This window comes from Aethalodelphis obliquidens, unplaced genomic scaffold (assembly GCF_003676395.1).
Source record: "Aethalodelphis obliquidens isolate GAN/ISIS:26980383/991018 unplaced genomic scaffold, ASM367639v1 scaffold11, whole genome shotgun sequence".
Classification (NCBI taxonomy): domain Eukaryota; kingdom Metazoa; phylum Chordata; class Mammalia; order Artiodactyla; family Delphinidae; genus Aethalodelphis; species Aethalodelphis obliquidens.
In genome coordinates, this window is record NW_020837955.1 from 32087155 (window position 1) to 32109341 (window position 22187).

At 37.9% G+C, this 22187-nt stretch overlaps 1 protein-coding gene across 5 annotated transcripts in view; it reads right to left on the reverse strand.

Moving 5' to 3' along the window:
- SHTN1 (shootin 1) overlaps positions 1-22187 on the reverse strand; it is a 117955-nt gene that overhangs the window by 90756 nt on the left and 5012 nt on the right. For 4 of the 5 annotated variants that reach the window (XM_027112696.1, XM_027112693.1, XM_027112695.1 and 1 more), the window contains exons 2-3: positions 12697-12749; positions 2831-2891 (exon numbers count right to left, since the gene is read on the reverse strand). In XM_027112696.1, coding sequence (XP_026968497.1) covers positions 2831-2891; positions 12697-12749 — 114 coding nt within the window. Of the gene's footprint in view, positions 1-2830; positions 2892-8275; positions 8295-12696; positions 12750-22187 lie in introns of those variants that run through there. The other variant, XM_027112694.1, reaches the window with a different exon arrangement.

Consider the following 22187-nt stretch of genomic DNA (forward strand, 5'->3'; position numbering starts at 1 on the left):
ACGTGGCAAACATACCATAAGTTCTCGTGCAATATCAGATTACTTAGAAAGGTTTTCATGTAGTAAGAAAACAGCCATGAAAGCTAGCAGGTATGCAGGAAAACTGGTAGGCACTAAAACAGAGCAGGGGATCTAATGTTGTGGCCTAAAAGACATGAAAGAACTTTAGTTACTTTCACTTTCACAGAAATCTGTCTTTCTAGGCAACGTGGCTTTACTATGCAGTCAGTGGTGTACTCCGTCCAGAAAGACAGGAGAAAGGCTCGGGAAGAGCTGGCAGAGGGCCAAGAATCACACGGAAATATGGGCAAAACCAGCTACGAAAAGTATGCCAAGCTAGGAAGAGTTGATCCCAACAGCCTAACAAAGCTCTTCCTGACCCTCATTCGGCTGCTCTTCCTACACCTGGAGAACCAGAACTAGAACTAGGTAAACATTACAGGAAGGCAGATTTCAACTTAGTACCAAAAGAAACCTTCCCCTGGAGCTGTCCAAATGTGGAGACTGGTGTTCAGAAACTAATTCATCAAAGGTAAATGATACAAACTCTTAATACTGAAGGGCAGTCAAGCCCTGGATGGTGCAGTAAATGAGATGGTGGTAGCAGCAACTAGTATTTTTTTTTTTTTTGCGGTACACGGGCCTCTCACTGTTGTGGCCTCTCCCGTTGCGGAACACAGGCTCCGGACGCGCAGGCTCAGCGGCCATGGCTCACGGGCCCAGCCGCTCCGTGGCATGTGGGATCTTCCCAGACCGGGGCACGAACCCACGTCCCCTGCATCGGCAGGCGGACTCTCAACCACTGCGCCACCAGGGAAGCCCGCAACTAGTATTTATTGAGCACTTACTATAGTGCCAAGCACTGTGTTCAGCACTTTTTACATGGATTATCTCATTTAATCCTCGAACAGCCTATAAGGTAGGGTCATTTATTCCATTTTTACTAATGAAGGAATTGCTCAGGGCTACAGGGATTCACACCAAATGGTGCCTTTTACTGGTGAAAACTGCCTCATTCCCTTCCAAATCTGAAATTCTACTCTATGTTCTAAAGTCGTGAACCATTTAACTCAATTTTTTAACAAATATTTAAAGTTTTCTTAGTCTCCATTTTCTGTTCTTTTGAGACTGAGTGAAGAGTTAATACTCTGTTCTCCTGCCATCCAAACTTAAATTAGGTTGATGTAGTAAAGGTAAAAGTTGAATGAAAACAACAATAAAGATGATTTCTTTCAAGCTTTGAGTTGCTCATAAGGAAAAATGTAAATTTTTAAAACTATCAAAGGTATTTAGAGGAAGAGAAATGGAAAAGAGAAATGGTAGATGAAAGCAAAGTTTACATGTTACTCTAAAGGTAGGCTGATTTGGTAGGAAGTTGCTTCCATTTCTGCATAATGCAAGAGGTAAAATCCCTACTACCTACCTGGACCAAAACATTTTATAACTCCAACCATAAGAATTCGAACTATTCCCACTGCACAGAGTATGCCAATCCAGTATCAATAACTAATTCAAACACATTAACTGGTAACTATGTCAATGGTATAACTCTTGAAGCTGTAACCCAGTGTCAGTTCAAGTGTAAGAATGTCCCATTAATCCTGCATTAGGGAAGGAGAAGGTCCTAAACAGCTACAATCCACACATTCACAGATAAAAAATAGTTCTGTCATAGCATATTGGCCACCAAAGATAGGTTTTATCAACAATATTCCCTTTGGTTTTCCTCGTTACAGCCAGATACCTGAAATAAACTGGCTATTGAAATTTCACTGTAATGCTGCATTTTTATAGCTGCTTTACCTTCAACAAGAATAAAATGCTTTGTGGTGTAGTTACCAAGTCAACGCTTTATGATATAATCAAACAACCTGACTAACATGGCATCTGCAGAAGGATGGACAAAGGCCCTGCTTCTAAGGGGGAGGGTCACTCTCCCTGCTAAGGTCTGGCCCTTTCCCGTGACTTATTTCCTTCTGATCCTTCTGAGTGTGATCAGATATGTTCTATTTTAGGGGATGAAGTAATAACAGATTTACATCACATAAAAAATAACATAGCAAAAATTAAGAAGATTATTAAAGCTTCTGTGGGAATATAACTTTCCTTGGTGAGAGGGCTATTTCAACCATCCAAACTCCTAAAAATGTATAGTTCTGTAAACCTAGAATTCCTTTTCCATAAATTACCCTAAGGAACTAACCAGACCACTGTAAAAATGTATGTATAAGAATACTTGTCACAGCATTATTGATAATTACTAAAAACCAGAAATAATCCATCTATCACTGAAGAATTGTTTAAATAAATTACGGTACTATCATATAATAGAATACTATGGGCAACACTAAAAACTGATATACATATCTCTACTGACATGCAAAGATGACTATAATATACTGTTTACTGAAAAAAAGTAGGCTATAAAACTGAATGCAAAGCATGACTGTATTTTTTGTTGATACATATATTTCACAGATAAAAGATCAGGAAAAAAAGACTATAAAATACTAATGTTGGCTTTTCTCAAAGAGTGAAGATAACAAATTTGCTCTCTTTTAACTGTTCTGTATAGTAAAATTTTTTATAACAAGTACAAACTGTGTTTTATATATATATATAAATAATATACTTATGAAACAATAACGCTCAATCCATTTCTTTAAAAATCACAGTAATGCCAGAGCACTTTTTGGGCAAATAGGAAGACAATTCTTCCTTTCTTGGACACCTAATGCATCAGCAACTAAACACAGGGTACATGTCTACCCACATAATCCCAAAGCACAGTTGTATGTGTTAGAACAATTCCACTGAAATGCTCACATACTTTTCTGAAATTCCTCCAGTTTTTTAACCGCTTCATCTCGTTCTTGCCTAATTTTGTCACACTGAAATGAGAAAAAAGCAGAAATGTTAACTTTATATCATAAGTTTGGAAAGACAAGAAAGAGCAAACATAAACAATTTTATGAAAACAAAAAATAAAAATCTTAAAAAAGCATTAATGATATATCCAGAAAAGACAAAAACTCTAATTCAAAAAGATACATGCACCCCCAATGTTCATAGCAGCACTATGTACAATAGCTAAGACATGGAAGCAACCTAAGTGTCCATCAACAGATGAATGGATATAGAAGATATGTGATATGTATACCATGGAATATCATTCAGCCATAAAAAAGAAATAGTGCCATTTGCAGCAATATGGATGGACCTAGGGATTCCTATACCAAGTGAAGTAAGTCAGACAGAGATAAATATATGATATCACTTATATGTGGAATCTAAAAAATAATACAAATGAACTTATTTACAAAACAGAAACAGACACACAGACATAGAAAACAAACTTACGGTTACCAAAAGGGAGAGGGCGGAGATAAATTAGGAGTACGGGATTAACAGATACATATCACTATATATAAAATAGATAAACAACAAGGATTTACTGTATAGCGCAGGGAACTATATTCAACATCTTGTAATAACCTAATGGAAAAGAATACACACACACATACAACAGAATCACTCTGCTCTACACATAAAATTAACATAATATTGTAAATCAACTATAGTTCAATAAAAAAGAAGAAAAATAGAATAATTTTAAAAAGAAAAAAAATATACGAAGGGAAAAAAGGCATGAATGGCCACATGGTATTTGTTACTGCTCACCAGCATGATATTTGTACCACTTGTATCTGGCCAATTTTCTCAGACCTTCTAAGATAATGAGTCACCTTCCAGGCTCATTATCTCTTCAGTAACAGACCAATTTAACATCCTTGAGTTAAAATGTATTCATTCTTTAAGAGAATATTTGTGCCTCTTTTTAAGTAGGTATTTTGCTGACACAGTAAAAACCCCACTCATCCGCAGGTCAGATTGCTGAAACTGCGCAGTTTCAATTATCCAGAACCCTGGGGGCACACTGGAAGTGACCACTGCCTGGAGGCAAACTGCTGCCCAAGTCCCATGCACGCTCTCACTCAAGAAAAAACCATCCATGTATCCTTAGAATTCTGAATAGAAGAAGGTAGCAAATTAAAAGGAGGGAAGGCAAAAATAACTTATTAAAGCATGAGGATCTTTTAGGGTATCAGGTACAGAAACAAGTATCTAAACTGGCTCTGTAGACATTAATGAATTTTTTCAAAACCTAACATTCATTATGAGAACTGAATTCAATTCACCCCGATTTTCACAAAATAGGAAGTAAAACACATTTTAGGAAGATTTTCATCAAAAATATCTAAAACTTTAAAAAGTGATTTTAGCTATTAGAATGATAATTAAAATTTTAATTGTGTGGGAATACTATTATACTAAGAGGACCATATGAACAAAGTTATATTTTAATCCTACCATGTCAGAAAAACACATCTGGGATATGTTTTTTGGGATTTCACACCTTTGGATATTTTTATTTTCAAATGTCAATGGCTAAAAAATTATGATGCCACTGATAATTGGGAAAACCCAAATTAAAATAGTAAGATATTCTCATCTAATAGACTGGCAAAAACTGGAGAAGTCTGGGATCAGATGTAGGATACTCTCATATACTGCAGATGAAATGTCAACTAGCATAACTACTTTTGGAAATAAACTAACAAAATTGGACTTGTACATACCCTATGACTCAGCAATTCTACTTCTAGATTCTAGAATCTCTAGCAATGTGCACAAAATGATCTATACAAACATGTTCTGCATTTATAATAACAATAAATCATGGTATATCCATATAATACACTATAAATGAAAATGAATGAACTGAAGTTAAATGTATCAACATAGATAAACCTCAGAAACCATAATGTTGAGTAAAAGGAATTATAGAATATATATCAAATGATACCTTAAGCACGCAAAAACACTTTATATATTTATATTGTATCTGTATATTTCCCAATACATATGGTATATATAAAAACATAAAAACATGAACTAGAAGGATACACACAAAATACATAACAGTAGCTGCCTCTTAAAAGATAGGGAGGGGAAGGGGTCTAGGGCTGGGTGACACAAAGGACCTTCAATTTTATCTGTAGCATTCTTTTTTCTTCTTAAGTTTCAAAAAAAATAAGCTAATTCTGTGAGGTGTGTATTTGTTATATTATTCTCTGCCCTTTTCTATGCTTTTAAAATATTTTTAAAATAAAAAAATTAAGAAAGCAGTTCAGTTTTGTACGTCAGTCTCTCAGGAACTGAAACTTTCTAGAAGTTTTAGTTTTAAAAACCTATCTCTGTTCATTTGGGTAAATCCATTCTGGCTAGAGTACATGAAACGAGTACACAGTGTTAAACTAGCAAAGCTATTTACTAAATCCTGACCTAGACCCTCCACAAGAGGGGTCAGGCAGGACCATTTTCTAAAGGAAAAGCCATATCCTTTCATTAAAGTTTTCTTGTGTCAATTTAACTTCTGTAAAAAAGTAATTCTAATACAGTTTCTAGTCCCAACTTCACATGTAAATTGTATTTATTGTCTTTTGGTGTTTAAAATTCTAAACACTCTATAGAGTCCTGGATTCTCAAATACGTTTATGAGATCCTTCCCCCACCAGATAGTGTAACACCTAACTTCATGAGCGTGCTAGCCAGCTGTTTCAGGAACGCTCCTCTCATTTTCTAGAATGTAGTACCTGTTCCCCTTGTACTTCCCCACCACCCTGCCAGTCTGCCCACCCATGGCCCATGCTCTTCGCTCATAAGGCCCAGGTAGACATGCTTTGGTTAATAACGGGTCTCAACATCACAGTCTTATCCCAACATTCAAGTAACAAGTTTCTACAGTCCAGCTATGTGCTTTCACACTAACTCTATAGTCATCACCAGCAGATTCAGAAGCAGTCTCCCAACACCAGCTGTGTTCTATCAGAGGTCTTCATGTTGCTGTGCTTTCTATTTTCTGCAACCATATTATGATAGAACTGGCAGCCACAGAATTTACCATCTGCTATGGATACTGAAAGGGGTGTGTATTGTGGGGGCGGGGATTTACACATGCTGCAAAAGCAACTTATTTATTCCAACCAGAGCTGAGCAAAATATGAAGGACGTACCCGTTTACTAAGCAGAAATCCAAACATCTCCTTATTTCATCATTTTAGATGAACCCAGAAAAATATCTTGTAACCTTTCTCTCGATCTACCAACAGAGAGAAAGTAGCAAAGATTCCGGGCCTTTTTGGAAGAACGTTGTATCTTTACATCCCACAGAAGCCCCTCACCCATCCTACCCCTTCCTCTCTCCTGCTCACGCAGCTGCATCATTTGTAGAAACTGCTTTTTGTGTGAGAATTGCTCGTGAAGACTCTGCAATAGCAACAGATGTTCTTGGGCCCACGTCCCTTAATTACGATGCTCAACGATTCTCTGTAGCTCAAGGCTGGGGTAGAACCCAGCAGCACGAGTGCTGGCTGGTTTAAGCAAGTTGGATCACATTACATCAATTCTAGAGTCTCTATTTTGGCTCTTCATGAAGTGGTGAATTGGCGGGAGGTTAGCCTTACTGCTTTTGAAAGCTCTTCATATTAGAAGCCCTGGCTGTTTTCCAGAACTCTTCCTTGAGGCTCATCCAGGCAGATACCTGGCTTCTGAAACTAAAGCAGCATCTCAAAGCACTGGCAGACTGATTTGTGAAGGAAAGTCTTTCCAGTGTGTATTGGTATTCCCCTCTCCCCGATCGAAATGGGCAGCTCTGTTCTTTCTGCCTCACATATCATCCAACTGCTGTTTGTACTAAAATGTCTGCTTAACGGGGCTCAGCAGAAGTACAGATAACTGTAGGTACTAAGATATCTTTATATTTTGCTGTGTGTATATTTTATGCAAGAAAACCCCCAATATTCTGAATTGTGTCTAACTTCCACTAACATAAACATTCATTTTTATCTCCATGACACACAAATGCAACAAAGAGTTGCCAGCCTACAGAAAGGCCAGTGTGGGGCCCAAGAAGTACACACATGCACTGCATACACAGGACAGCAACAGAGTAGGCAATCTACACAAAGACAACTACCGTACAGTTGACTGAATTAGACTTCTAAGCAGGCATCTACTGTAATCACTGAATGCCTTTATTTCCTTCCTCCAAGTATTGAACAAATTATTCATACAGGTGCTATGTTAAGCAGAGAAAATACAGTGGGGAACATAACAGGCAATGTGCTCTCACAAGTTATGATCATAACTCTCACAAGTTATGATCAACCAAGAAAGATCAACAGAGAAACAAGCAATTTATAAGAACACTTGCCATAATGAGAGAAGTACTGCACTACAGGAACATACAGCAGAGGCTACAACATTAAGTCTGAAAAGGTCTCAACTCCACACCATTTTTTACTTATTTGTCTTGAACTTCATTCCTTTTATGTCCAGTTACAATATTTAAAAGTTTAAACAGGCAAAGTATCAGAATTGTCCATATTTACCTGTTTTAGAATATTTGGTGATGCAGTTCGAGGACCATCAAATCATTTTTAGTAAAACTCAACAATTCTATTGTTCCACCTATGTAAGTTTGGCTAGAACTCAGCTGTGCTTATCCTTAAAGAACACAATAAATTAAATCATTCCCACTAGGATGGAATTCTTTTCACTCTCTTTCGGTAGTGTTCTTTCTTCCAATTCAAAGTTCTTTCCCTCCAATTTTCACAGGCAATAAAGTAGTAGCTGTCCCCTAAAGCTGTCTTACAGCATTCTCCAAATTCTAGGTATTGTGTGTTAGATGGAAACACATGTCATCAGAACAGAGATCCTTGCTCTTTGTTTCTGGATAGATTGCTGTTAATAAGAGACTCATTTTCACTTTCAAACTGCTAAGTAATTACTTTTTCTCTGGCACAACCACTTGCCACTCTGCTCTAAAGAAACTGCATGTATGTGAATGTATTATGCATGAACAGTTAGCATAATGGATGCATATCTTGCTCTTTAAAGTGGCTTCTTTACTGATTTTTTTTAAATAAAATACTTTGGGACCTTCACCTCTGAAATTTACAAAAGATGAAGAAATTTTAACAATAGACAACTGAGTCAAGATGCAAACAGTATCATCTATCTTGCTTCTTGAAACCTAAGTCTTGGAAAGTGTCTGTCTCATTCCCTTTTCATTCATTGTTCCTGGCAAGCTGACAGAACCGCCTGATGCAGTGTTACAGTAGCTCACCCAAACGACTTCTAATCAGCCACTTAAACATTTATTCATTTCAAAACTCGATCTCGGAACATAGAATTAAACATAAATACTTACTGTTCGAAGGCAGACATTCTTCTATTCTACAGATTTCCTTCTTTTTATGCACACTCTACATTGCCCCCACCACTCTGAGAAATGTGAAAGCTATTCCATTAAAAGCTCAAAAAAGCTTTGCCCCCCCATATAGGAAAAAAACCACAAACAGCTATGACAAAGATCCTGAATGAGTCATAAGAGAATGCCCTTCAATTGTAGAAGCATGACTAACACATTTAAATATGATGATTGCTTCACAAGCAGAGTAAAACTTCATTTGGTTGACTTCAAAATATACAAGTCCTCTATTTTTTTTTACCCCAAAAATAATTTGGAAGGGTTGTTGACTTCAATGTGATAGGCCTTCTCACTTTTTAACATATTGTTGATAATGCTATTTAGAAACTGGGCAAAAAATAAGTAGCACCCTTTCCATAATCTCCACCTATCTTGATGTCTAAAAAAAACAAAACTGAAGCTTTTACACTTTAATCCAACCCAGATATCTTACATGTACCCTATATAATATTTTGATAATGAATTTTGGTTGATAAAATGTGGTAAGTGCATAAGAAATATACAGATGTTTCATTACAAAGAGGCGACAATTCTGCTTGTGAGAGAAAGAAGACTTTGAAAAAAAGTAAGCCACATTTAATCCAAGCATTAAGAGATAAGAGTTAGTCACATGGAATTGAGTAGGAACCTTGTCTTTTTGTTCTTTTCCCATCCCACCCCTAAACTCTAAGCATTCACTTATATGTACAATTTATCACAGTTATTTGTCAACTTGCCTGCGTCCCTCATTAGAGTAGTTTTATTCTAGAGTGGGACCTTCATACATTTTTCTTTATATCCCAGTACTCAGAAGGCATTCAGCAAAAAGTTTTCCTTATCAACTCAGATCCTGATTCCATCCTCAAAGACATTGATAAAAACCACAAAATGATCAGCGTTATATTGTTCTTAAAAAGGGAGAACTGCAAAGGAAAAGATCATTAAAACACTGGCCCACCCTCCCAAATCTCCTACTCTTACCCTTGGAATGCATTATGTCAGAATCTATACACATGTGCGCGCGCGCACACAAACAAACACACAGAGGCACACGCACGCGAGAATTTTTCTGATGTAAGACTGATTTGATATTTAACTTTCAGTTTTTAAATACAAACCAATAGATGATGAAGACAAACGATCCAGAAAAGTATTGAGTCTGATAATTTGCTGTGGAAAATTCATGGGCTAACAATAAAAAATTAAGAATAAAACCAAGACCTTTGGGGAAAAAGTCAATTAGATCCCCTAGGTTTACCTGCTTCAAAATGAGTATTTTTGGTTAGAATACCCTGTCTGAATCTAGACTCTGTTAAGCCCTGAGGTCCTGTTTTCTGTGAAATAGAGCTGGCACAGGGTTGTTTGGAGCATCAGATAAGGGAGATAAGGGAATGTACATGACACAGTAGCTGCTTAAAAAAACAGTCTCTTAAGCAACCGCCTGTTCTGAGGAAATTCATGTCCTACCACTTGTCTCAACAGAGGAGATTCTAAACAGGGCATAAAAAGATCTACCCAAAGGAATCACACCCACTGTCTCTTCCCATTGATAAGGTTCATGACCTGACAACAAAGATGTTTAGACTTAATGTGGACACACAGAAGGAAAAAACTTGCCATTTATTTTTCTGGTCGCTTACACTTCTGCAAAATTTCCCCACATCAAATTAACTATGGCAAAAGACTCTTACTTTAGATTCCTATCCTTGACTGATTTAACTGAACTCGTGTGGGGTCACGAGGTAAGAATGGCCATGAATATTTGCTGATGGGGACTGGACAAAGCTCACACAGCCAGGCACAGAGAATGCTTTGCCAGAGAAAATGGTGTTCTCCATTTACCACCTCCAGAACTAAAGCTGCTTTTACTCATTCTGTGCTGTATTAAAAAGGCTTTTATTATAGGCTTCCCTCCTTTGTAATACAGCCCCCAATTCGGGGAAAAAGCTGCAGTAATAAGCCTACTAGTCTTTTAACACAAGATAAACAGAGTGCGGTAAACTTAAAACCATCCTATTTTGTTTTACCCAACCACACAGCATTCCATATTGCTTTCATTTCTTTTCTTCCCATTTCTGTTAATAGTTATTTTTAAAGAATAAGTACAGAAGCACGTCAATACAGATGTTACAAAAGTATCAGGACATACTCTGTGTAGAGAAACATGTAAACAGGTAATGGGCTAAGGTAATTTTTAATCCTTGTTTTGCCAAATGCATCTTACCTACAATTCACTTGTATAACAGATGGTTCACATAAAAACTCACTGCAGAAAGTGGCTCACAGTTAAACAACCATCATCATCACTAATAACGGATGTTTATAGAACATCTACTATCTTTAGGGCAATGCTAGGTCTACAAGTAAGCAAGGATTAAAGAAGGATAAGAGAAAACAAAAAATTTACTCTTTTTCCTCTTATGTTATTCACATTCTTCTATATCCTTCTTTCTTCATCAAATGAAGACACTTGTTTGCTTTCCCTCCTCCTATCTTCCAGGTTAAACCAAGGAGTTCTCCTGAATTAACCCTTCCAACTTGTTTTGCTCTTCCCCCCTTGGACCAGGAACATATATGGAAGAGACTCAATTGACTGATAACGTCTTGGCTCCTTCTCCTAGAGCTGGAAGATGGCTGGGTATCTTACGGAAAAAGACTCAAGCTATCTGGCATAAGCTTCACCCATTAGCTTTGCTTTAAAATTATGGGACAACAGGGACCCAAGATCTAAGCATATACTCCCCACCTGTTGGCATCCTCGGGACATCTGTGATTTTGTGTGGTTATGTTAGAATTAGAAATCTTGTCAAACTGTATTATGTGACCTCCTTACCATATTAGAGACGCATGTACCAGCCACCTTCTATCACAGATATTCTCATCACCCCACCCACCATTCCCTGAATTGCCTAGTGAAAGGAAGGGAAGATACTTAAAATTTCAAATATAAATAAATTTTTAAATAAAAATTTTATTTCAAAAATAATATTTACAAATAATATTTACAAATGAGCAAAGGAGCATGAAACGTGGGTGAAAAATAACGATCTAAAAATCTATTATAATGTGCTTTGAACTAGAGGACTTACCATTAATACCACCACACCAACATCTATATAGGTGGCAAATTAATACAAGTAAAAAAGTTAAATATGATTTTTAAGAGTTCAATAAATACCCACAAACGTGCCACAAGTTTTACAAATATTTAGCTCACTGCCAATTTTCATTACAGCTCTTACTCTGAAATTTTAAAGACAAGGTTGCATAATGATGTGTACCTTCTTTCATAACCACGAAGGACCTGTCTTATTAATTTTCCACCATGGATGTTATGCTTTGAAATATCTGGTCTATCAAACAAATTTCTAAAAATAGAAATTTAAAATTTTTAAAATAAGTTTCATTTATATCTAAATAACAATAATGGACAGTTCCCCCTCTCTCTCCTTTTCATTTTCTACTCAGTCCCTCTACTTTCTTTAGCCTTCCCTTCTGTATGTCCCTTCCCTAAACTTATAGGGAAAAAAAGATATATGTTAAAAAAACACTCATGGGGCTTCTCCCTGGTGGCGCAGTGGTTGAGAGTCCGCCTGCTGATGCTAGGTGACACGGGTTTGTGCCCCAGTCTGGGAGGATCCCACATGCCGCGGAGCGGCTGGGCCCGTGAGCCATGGCCGCTGAGCCTGCGCGTCCGTCCGGAGCCTGTGCTCCACAACAGGAGAGGCCACAGCAGTGAGAGGCCCGCGTACAGCAAAACAAAACAAAACAAAACAAAACACTCATGAATCTTAAATGGATATGTCCAGAGACATAAAGGTAAGTAGAATTTAATTATTTAACCGTTAAAAAATGAAACTGCCAGAGCCCAGGAAAATATTCACCACGCTTCACCATCTTCACATTGGGTGTTTTTCAACTTCCAACAGATTATTCATATACTTAGAGGAAGCAAACATACAAAGGGTTTAGGGAAGCATCTGAGCTAAACACCAATGACTAATTCCAAAGAGTTCTCTCCAGATCTAATATGTCTCAACCCAAAAGGTAAATGTCTCAGGCCTTCAATTCCATCACTAGAATCCCAAATCTGACTGCTGGAAAAAGTACAATTCTTGGGGGCTTGAGTTGCTTGGCTTGGTGCCTTGCTGCACATTTAGCCGTGTAGTTAATCTCCCAGAGCAGCGCCCACTGTGGCATGCCTGCTATTCTTTACCATCTGGAGCCTGGAGTTGATATTAGCCTGAACCACACATGCAGGAGAAAAGAAATTAAAAAAAACACTCTCATTCGCATTTAACTGAAACTGGTGGCAGAACAATGCACCATGCTGTCTAGGCTTTTACACAAGTAAGAGAGGAAAGAAAGGGTAAAGTACAAACCTTCTCCTTTGTCTTCTGGTTCTCTGCTCTGAGGTCTTCATATTCACCTATTGCTAAAAGAAAAAAAGGAAAGCAATGTTATAATGCTATCAAAAGTTTACTATGGGAAAACCTGGGAACCCAACTAACCCCTATTGTCTATTTACAAGGTTCTGGGTGGGGTGGAGAAGAGGCCACAGAAGAAGGGCTCCTGCTTTTAAGAATAAGGAAGAAGAAGAGACCAGAGCAGATGTGAGCCCACGGAGCCGAATTTCAGTTCTCCTGGGTTATTAGGAAGACCTATGAGCCATAAGTGCCTATGACAAGTCACTTCTCATCTTTGATGTTCAGCACTTGTGACAGGTTGGTGTCCCTGAAGTTCCTTCCAGCAAGATTAGTCTGTGGTGCTATAATCACAGGTTTATTTAAGATTAGCCTCCAGAAAATAAACTCAATGTCACATATCTTCTTTATCCGCAGGGGAAAGTTTCTGCTATGAGCATTCAGCTAAGAACAACTATTTTCAGGCACTGCAAGATCATCAACCACCAAGCCATGACCAGATCCCAGCCAGATTCATTTCACTAAATTAGAAAAATATGTGAATTATCTGGAACTATTTCCAGCTATGTGGGAAAAGCAGCAGTTTTCTACTTAAAATCCTCCACTGCCAGAAAAGCAAGCTGAACTCCCACATTCATCTCTTAGCCAAAGCACCATTTTTAGATAGCCTCACAGTTGAGAATGTGCCATTTAGAGCGTATGGTGGGAAGAAACAGACTGATTTAGGACTATTGATGGAGCAGAATGTCTAAGGTGGACCCAGCAGAACCACTGCCCACTCCCAGACCAGCATTTTGACTGGCACCAGACAGCCAGACAATAATCAAGTTTGGATTTTTATACTTTTACTTTAAAAAAATTTCATTGGGATTTATCTACAAAAAGCTAAGTTTTTCTTTAAAAAAAAAAAAAAAGACAAACAGAGCTTCCTATTTCTATGAAGAACCTGAAGATATCAATTAAAAATCTGAAACCAGTGGTTTCAAGAATATTCCATATAATCTGGTCATTAATTCCAAAGTGTATGATTCTAACCACTGGAGCAGAGAATACCGCCAAAACAATTCAGATGGTAAAGTATATGCTGTTCCTTTCAACAGGGATCTGAAGGGTTTAGAATAGTTACTATGATGACCGGACCGAAATCTTAAAATCCAATTCAAATAAACAAATATTTATGAGACTATACCATCAATGGCCCGAAGTTTTATCAGCACTTCATAACCATCTAAATAAGAATTAATGGACATTTTATTGAAGCCACACTCAAAAAAGAATCTTTTTTTTGAAAAAAATTTTCTCATCTTTGAAAATTAGGTAGCCCATAAGATAGCTAAATGTACACATGTAAAGCTACAGCCCTTTAAAAAATCATTACAGTTTCAACAGAAAAGATTTGATTGATCACAGAATGAAGCCCTCTGCACACCAGCTCCTTATCAGCCTCCATCAGACAAACCCCAACCAATGAGTATGAAATAAATTGTCCTCGGTTCTGAAAATTCAATAAAATGTCCCTCCCCTTCCTTTTTCTAACAAAAAGAAACATGAACTAAGAGATTCTAAAAATACGCACTTACATCATTAGGTAGTCTATGGTCATGGTCCCAAATCTTATTACTACATCTAATATTGTTTCAAAAAATAAATACTTTATTGAGAGACTTTGCTTTCGTTTACTTGACATTTAAAAGTATCTTTAGATAAAGTTGAAAAATCAAAATTGATTTACCACTCTATTCCTGATGACCTACTTTACAGACATACAGAAAAAAAAAAGACAGTAAGAAATTTTTTTTTTCTATTTAAAGCACCAGATAACGGCTATGAAGGCCTTTTTAAAAATACCGACACTGTTCTTCCATTATAATGCCAACAGAATCCAGGCGAAACACTATAGACTCCCAATTACTGGGTCTTTATGAAAAGCATTAATCATGAATCTTTACCTATCATATCTTAATGGAAACCACAGAAAATATGCTTTCCGTGACTGTAAGCAACTTAAAAAAAAAAAAATGAAGCCAAGTACAGGGAAAGGAGAGGAAAAGGATGGGAAGAATTCAACCATTTGGTAGTGGGAAGGGGCAGTTGGGGAATTGGGCATAAACGAAAAATATTTACTTATATTTTTATTTCTTTGAATTTAAAAAAAACAAGATTACTGCCCTAAACAATATTCACATATATCATAGTGAAAACATGTGTAACCGCATCTTTAGCAAAACTGGTAAAAACTATAATGACCTATGTTATTCAGCTACTTCTCTTTTGGCAATGCCCAAGGGTCACAGAGAAAGCCTTATCGTTTTACAGCTGGCTCACAGTTTCAAAACTTTTTAACATAAGCTGTGAAACTCAAGTGATTTAATGAGAGAGATCCTCCAAATTTTGAATTAATAAAAAAAGAAGAAATGATTTTGACCAATTCTCTGTCATGTGAAAGACATCTGCAGCTTGGGAAGACTTCATCCCTTGCATTTACAGATACAGCATAGTTCACTATACTGTAAAGTCACACAGCACAGCAATTTAAAAGTGCAGCCCAAGCACTTAACTTAGTCAGGTACCTTGGGCAAACTGGTTACTCTCTGCGTCTCAGATTCCTCATCTGGAAAATAGGAATAATAACTGTACATCTCTCATAGTGTTCTTATTAAGAGTAGGTGAGCTAACATGCAACAAGAGTGCTCAGGCATATTAAATGCTGAATGCATGTTAAACAAAGGTTATCATTACTGATACAGCAAGAGATCAGGCTGCTCCCTAATGCCTTCAGTCTCAGGCTTACTTCGGTGATACATGGCCTGAAAGATGGCAGAGCAGAAAATCTCTGAAATCCTAAGTACTACTACCTTCCACCAAAGAAAAGGAGGAGAGAGGGGGTTAAAGATCAACTGTAGTCTGTTGTAGTAAAAAAAGAAGGTGGCAAAGAAGTGGAAGCATGTCTGAAGCTGTACTTTTCAATCCTGGCTGCACATTAGAATCACCAGGGGAGCTTTTAAATCCTACAGCTCTCTAGCCTCCTCTCCACTCACCCCCAACCCAAGATTCTCATTTAACTAGGTGGACCTTGGACATCCGTATTTCTTTAAGAAGTAAGCACCCCAGGTGATTTTAATGTGCAACCAAAGAGGGGACTCACTACATAGGAGTATAGAATGGAAGAAAAAGGAAAATGTGGAGAAAACAAGGAGAATAGCAGGCAAAGCATGTGCTTCAAGAATCATGCTGGTTCTATATTCTAACCCACTAATGCCAAGAAAGAGAATTTTCTTTACAAGCTGCAAACCATGACACAGCCACCCCAGGAAGCAGCTGAGTAGACTTAGTTGTTTGAGAAACATGACAACTAAAGTTCAGAATTACAGGCCAATAACACCTCTGGCTAGGGTGAGCAACAATCAACTTGCCTGGGCCTTCTGCAGTTTCAGCATTTTAGAGTCCAGTGCCCCTGAAAACCTCTCAGACCCAGGAAGCTTAACCACCCTATCCTAGCATTAGCTCCAGATCAGTATTTCCAACCAACACTGTCTAGACCTGCACTGTCAAATATGGTAGCCACTAGCCACATGTGGCTACTTACATTTACATTAATTAAAATTAAATAAAATTTAAAATTCAGCTCTTCACCTGCTCTCACCACATTTCAAGTGCTCAATAGCTACATGTGGCTAGTGGCCACAGAACACTTCCATCGCAGCTGGAAGTTCTACTGAACAGTACAGTTCTGGACATCTCTGTCCACATACCTTACAAGTACCTCAAACTCAACATGTTAGAAAGTGAACTCATCAATTCCATTTCACCCAAACCTCTTACTTCCTGTATACAGGACCATCATCTACCTAGTTCTCAAGCTAGTACCTCAGGATCACCCTTGATTCCCCACTTTCCCCCACCACCAAAGGATCATCAACTGCTCAGATCTCAAAATGTCTCTCCAATCTGCCCTTCCTCTATCACCAGTATCTCTGCCCTATTTCTGACCCTCAATAATAGCAAAACCCTCTCATCTAGCCTCTAGCTGCCCTCTATGCCAAGTTCATTCTTTACAAGGTAGACACTAGTTAGCACTGTAACAAAGAAACCTGCTTATTTCATTCTCTTGTTTAAAAACCACCAAAGATGTTAGCTTCACAACCTGGGAACCCCACTCTCCTCTCCTCTCCCCAATCAGAGACCACACTCACTCCATCATACCCAAAGTCCCAATGCTTCCCTAAACCCTCTAAGACCTTTCATACCCAAGTGTCTTTACAAATATTTTCCCTTCTGCCTGCAAGGTCTTCCCTTCCGCATCTTCCCTACCTCCTCCTTTTCAATGCAGTTCAACTGTCATTTCTTCTAAGAAACTCTCCCCATATAACGGGGGCAAAAATCAGCATTTATATTTCTAATATACTACCAAAGTATACTGTTCATAGATCTCTACTGGACCATCTACATGCAACATTATAAGTTGTCTGAACACAGGTCTGTTTTCTTGTCTTTTCTCCCACTCAATTCCTTGCTATATACCTTACACTCAGCAGAATACAAAGCACAGAGTCTATGCCTATGTTGAATGAAATGAGTGGTTCATATAAATCTGTGATGTAGAGCAATTAAGCCAAATATTAACATCTCCCCTTTAAAAGTGAAGACACAAATGCATAGAAAAGTCAAATCCCACAGTAAGGAATGGTGGAAGCAGAACCAGTCTACTGATCCTAAAGGTCATCCATGTAAAAAACATTTATGAGCACTACTCTGTGCAGTGTGCTAAAGCACTAGACCAGAAATAACCCTCTAGGTTGAAGACTATGTCTTTATGCATCCAGATGCCCTCTTCTAGCACAATGCCTTACATATTGTAGGCACTTAATAAATGTGTGTTAAATTCAGGAAGGAGGAAGAATGGATCTAGGTCTTCACATGAACAAATCATGAAAGAGCACATACTTTCCTCCCCATATTAAAAGGGCCTCTTAAATCATAGGTTACAACAAGATACTTAATAAAAACGAAGCTTTAAATAGCCATCAAATGTAACCAGAAAAACACTGCCTCATGAGATCTTCTAATGTATATTCTCATCCACTGAGTTTACATCTTTGAGGCTCATGGAGCCTTGAAACATCTCTTACTAATGGGGTATGAGGACATAAGTCATAACAGATAATGTTCAATTAGGACATTATTCACTTCTGCACACATCCCAGTAGGTTCTGCTCTTAAAGCCAGGATAGAAAGAGAAGTTGTTTATACCTCAGTTGTTAATTAAAGCATTAGAAAAGCCAGGGAAACACTGCTGGAAAACGTGATCAAAAAACAAAGGTGAGAGATTTCATCTAAAAGAAATTATAGCAAACCTGAAATTCACTCTGATAGAACACACAGTACAGTGTTAATGATTTAATGATGCTTAAGAAGTAATCTCAACAAACTATATTAATGACTTCAAGTTAACCACCAGAAAGGAAGGAAACTGAGAACTTTAAAATACGTATATAAGTCTGGTTTCTGGTCTGGCATGTAAGGAGCTTGTAAGCCGACACTCTGGTCCTCACAACAACAAAAAAAGCTGAACACACTGAAAATCAACAACTCATCTTGGATCCATGAGAGAACTGAAGTCACAGGGCAAATCACTACTCCAAAAATTAGAGATACACTCAGACAGATACAGAGGATCACAACTTACTGGAGCAGAAGCCAAGGTGCAGAAACACCCTCATGTGCCAAGATAGGGAAAAAAATCTAAACTGTAACTAACAAATTGCTAGAGGCTCAGTTCCAACAAGTTTGAGAGTTAAAAACTCTAGGCGTGGGCGGATCTTAAGAAGCCCCAACACTTTTTTGAGTTTTAACTCCAGGAGTACTACCAGGTCCTCACAGTGAATACTGAGAAAATTTCCCTACTGTTTCTGGCAGGGGAGGGGAAAAGTAGCCATCACGAAATGTGCCCAGAGCATTCTGTTCTTTATAACAAAACCTTCCCTCAAGAGAAATTATTTTATTAGAGCCTAACAGATTAAAGGGAAGGTAAAAACCAACTCCAGCGCCTGTAGCCTTCTTGTCTCACGGACAGGGAAAACTGGAACTGAGAAGCACTTGCGAAAGTCACGGCTCTGGGGCACAGGCTCACTTAAAAACAGAGACCCTATCACAGGACTATTCCCTTCCCCCATACCCTACCACTACATGAATGTTTATAGCAGTTTTATTCCTAACTGCCAAAACTTGGAAGTAACTGTGATGTTCACCAACAAGTGAATGGATAAACTAACAACGGTACATCTATACAATGGAGTATTATTCAGAGAAAGAGAAACAAATGAGCTGTCAAGCACAAAAGACATGCAGGAAGCCCAAATGCATATTGCTACATGCAAGAAGCCAATCTAAAAATGCTATACTCTGTACAATTTTAACTATATAACATTATGGAAAAAGCAAAACTACGGAGCCAGTAAAAAGATCACTAGTTGCCAGGAGTTCCAGGGTAAGGTGAGAGGGATGAACAGGTAGAACAGAGGAAATTTTGGGAGCAGTGAAATTATTCTGTTTGATAATGTAATGATGGGTACATGTCATACATCTGTCAAAACCCATGGAATGTACAACATAAAGAATAAACCCTGGGGCTTCCCTGGTGGCTCAGTGGTTGAGAATCCGCCTACCGATGCAGGGGACACGGCTTCGTGCCCCGGTCCAGGAAGATCCCACATGCCGCGGAGCGGCTGGCCCGTGAGCCATGGCCGCTGAGCCTGCGCTCCGCAACGGGAGAGGCCACAGCAGTGAGAGGCCCGTGTACAGCAAAAAAAAAAAAAAAAAAAAGAATAAACCCTAATGCAAAACTACGGACTTTAGTTAACAATAATGTATCAATATTGGCTCATCAGTTCTAAGACCTGTACCACACTAATGCAAGATGATAATAATAAGGGAAAACGGGGGCAGGGAGGGGGAAGATGAGGGAATTCTCTGTACCTTCTGCTCAATTTTTCTGTAATCTAATACTGCTCCTCGAAGCCGTATTTAAAACAAATATATATATATAAATATGTGTGTATGTATATGTACATACATATATGTTGAGATATACATATATATATATAATCTCAATCTCAGAATCATACCCTGATTTGTGCCATAGAGGATTTGAGATAGAATCAAGTAACTAAAAGGATCCTAATATATTACTGTTCACTGCACCAAACAAAAAATTCAGAACTCGTGTTTTAATGTTTACAATGCTTAGATACATCAATAAAAAATAAATGAAATAAAATGCTTAGCTAACATGGGAAGCAGAGAAAAAAGCAGTGTTCCTTCTACATTTTAAAGCAAAGCTTGGCTGTGTTAACAGCTCTACAGAATAAAATCTACAGCACAACAAAGTTTAAAATATACATACTTTTTGGATCTAATGATTCCACTTCTCAGAATTTTTCCTACAGTTGCACTTACAGAGATATATGTGTACAAAGGATGTAAGCAGCATTACTGTTTTGAATAAATTTTGGTTTTATAAACTTTAGATTCACGGCTGGGCCCGTGAGCCATGGCCGCTGAACCTGTGCGTCCGGAGCCTGTGCTCCGCCAACGGGAGAGGCCACAACAGTGAGAGGCCCGCGTACCGCAAAAAAAAAAAAAAAGTCCTTAACTTGATAACTTTGAGGAGCACTGATCAGATATTTTGTAAAATGTTCCCCAACCTGGGATGTTTTCCTCATGATGAGACTGGGGCTATAGGTTTTTAGGGGAGGACCACAGAGGTGAAGTGCCATTTTCATCATCTCACATCAAAGGTACATAATATCAACATGACTTAAATCACTATTGAAGTTGACCTAGATCACCTAACTGAGGTAATGTCTGTCAGGTTTCTCCACTTTAAAGTTACTATTTACCCCCCTTTGCATACTGTCCTCTCTTTGGAAGGAAGTCACTACGCACACCCCACACTTACAGAGCAGGGCATTATGCTCCACGGCCCTTTGAGCGGGACTGTTCTACATGGAAGATGTGTCTCTTCTCATTAATTTATATCACTATGGACTCATGAATATTTATTTTATACTTTGGGTTATAATCCAGTATTTTGTTGTTCAAATTGTTCCATCTTTGGCCATTGGAAGTTCTTTCAGTTGGTTCTTATATCTCTTTGACATATCCCCATCATTGTGGGCTCATTTTTTTGAGCACTTCCTTACTTTCTAGTAACCACAAGATACTCCAGGCTCATCTTGTATATATCCTGCCCCAGTCACTCCAGCACTAGAATCAGCCATTTCTCCCAGGAGCCCTGTTCCTTTTACTGGAAAATGGTATTACAAGCCATGTTCTGGAGCTAGATGTGCTCATTGTTACTGGTACACCTAGGCTCTCAGCTGAAAGAGCAAGGAAATAAATGTCTGTATACTAACCCAATACGTATATACACATCTGTAAATATTTCTATATGTAACCATCGGTATCTATATTAAGCTAAACATGAGTTCATACTGATGTCTCCAACTCTTCTCTATTGCCAGAAGCATTATTTTTAATAAAAAAAAAATAGAAATACAGAAGTTTGCTTTCCAGAGGACATTAACTACTCTGCGGGAGATCCATACAGGGAACATTATGCAATCAATTTTTAAAGGTTTAACTCTATATGTACTGGTATGAATTCTATAATATATATTAACTGACAAATATATATGTACATACAAACACAATTTCCAGAAGGAAATACAACAAAAGGTTAACAGTAGATAACTTTGAGAAATGGAAATGGGGTTAGAACATGCATTATCAACGGGTCACCCTCAAAGAGGAAAAAAATATTAGATATGACAATGGCCTGTAGCTCTCCAAAGGATCACAGTACACAAAAAGATGCAGAGTATCAGTGGTATTAAAATGTCATGGGGAGGGGAAGTGATTAGGGGAAAAAATGTCTAAAAAGACTCCTTTGGAGAGTATAATGAAATAAAGATTGAGAAATAATGAGTCAGAAGGAACAGGTAATTGTACTTTTTACTCCATATGCTTTTTTCTTCTGTGAGTATATGTTTATTTTTTAATTTAATTTTTTAAAAAAACAAAAGTAAGACTGATCTACCTAACAGCAGTGTTAGGTGAATAGTGAAATTCTGACTAGAAGTTGTAGTTCCTCAGGCCATGCTGAATGTCCATCTCACAAAGGGTCACCCCAACTGGGTCCTCTTTGGCAGTGGCTCACCAACTTTAGGAAAATGCATTTTTAATACTCTGGTTTACAAAAATCATATGGCCCACAATGCCTAAAATACTTATCTCTGCCATTTACAGAAAAAGTCTGCTGACCCCTGATCTCCACTATATTAGCTTACATTTTTTTTGGTATGTTCATACAGTGGAATACTACTCAGCAATGCAAACAAACGAACTATAACTACATGGGACAATACTGATAAATCTCACACACATAATGA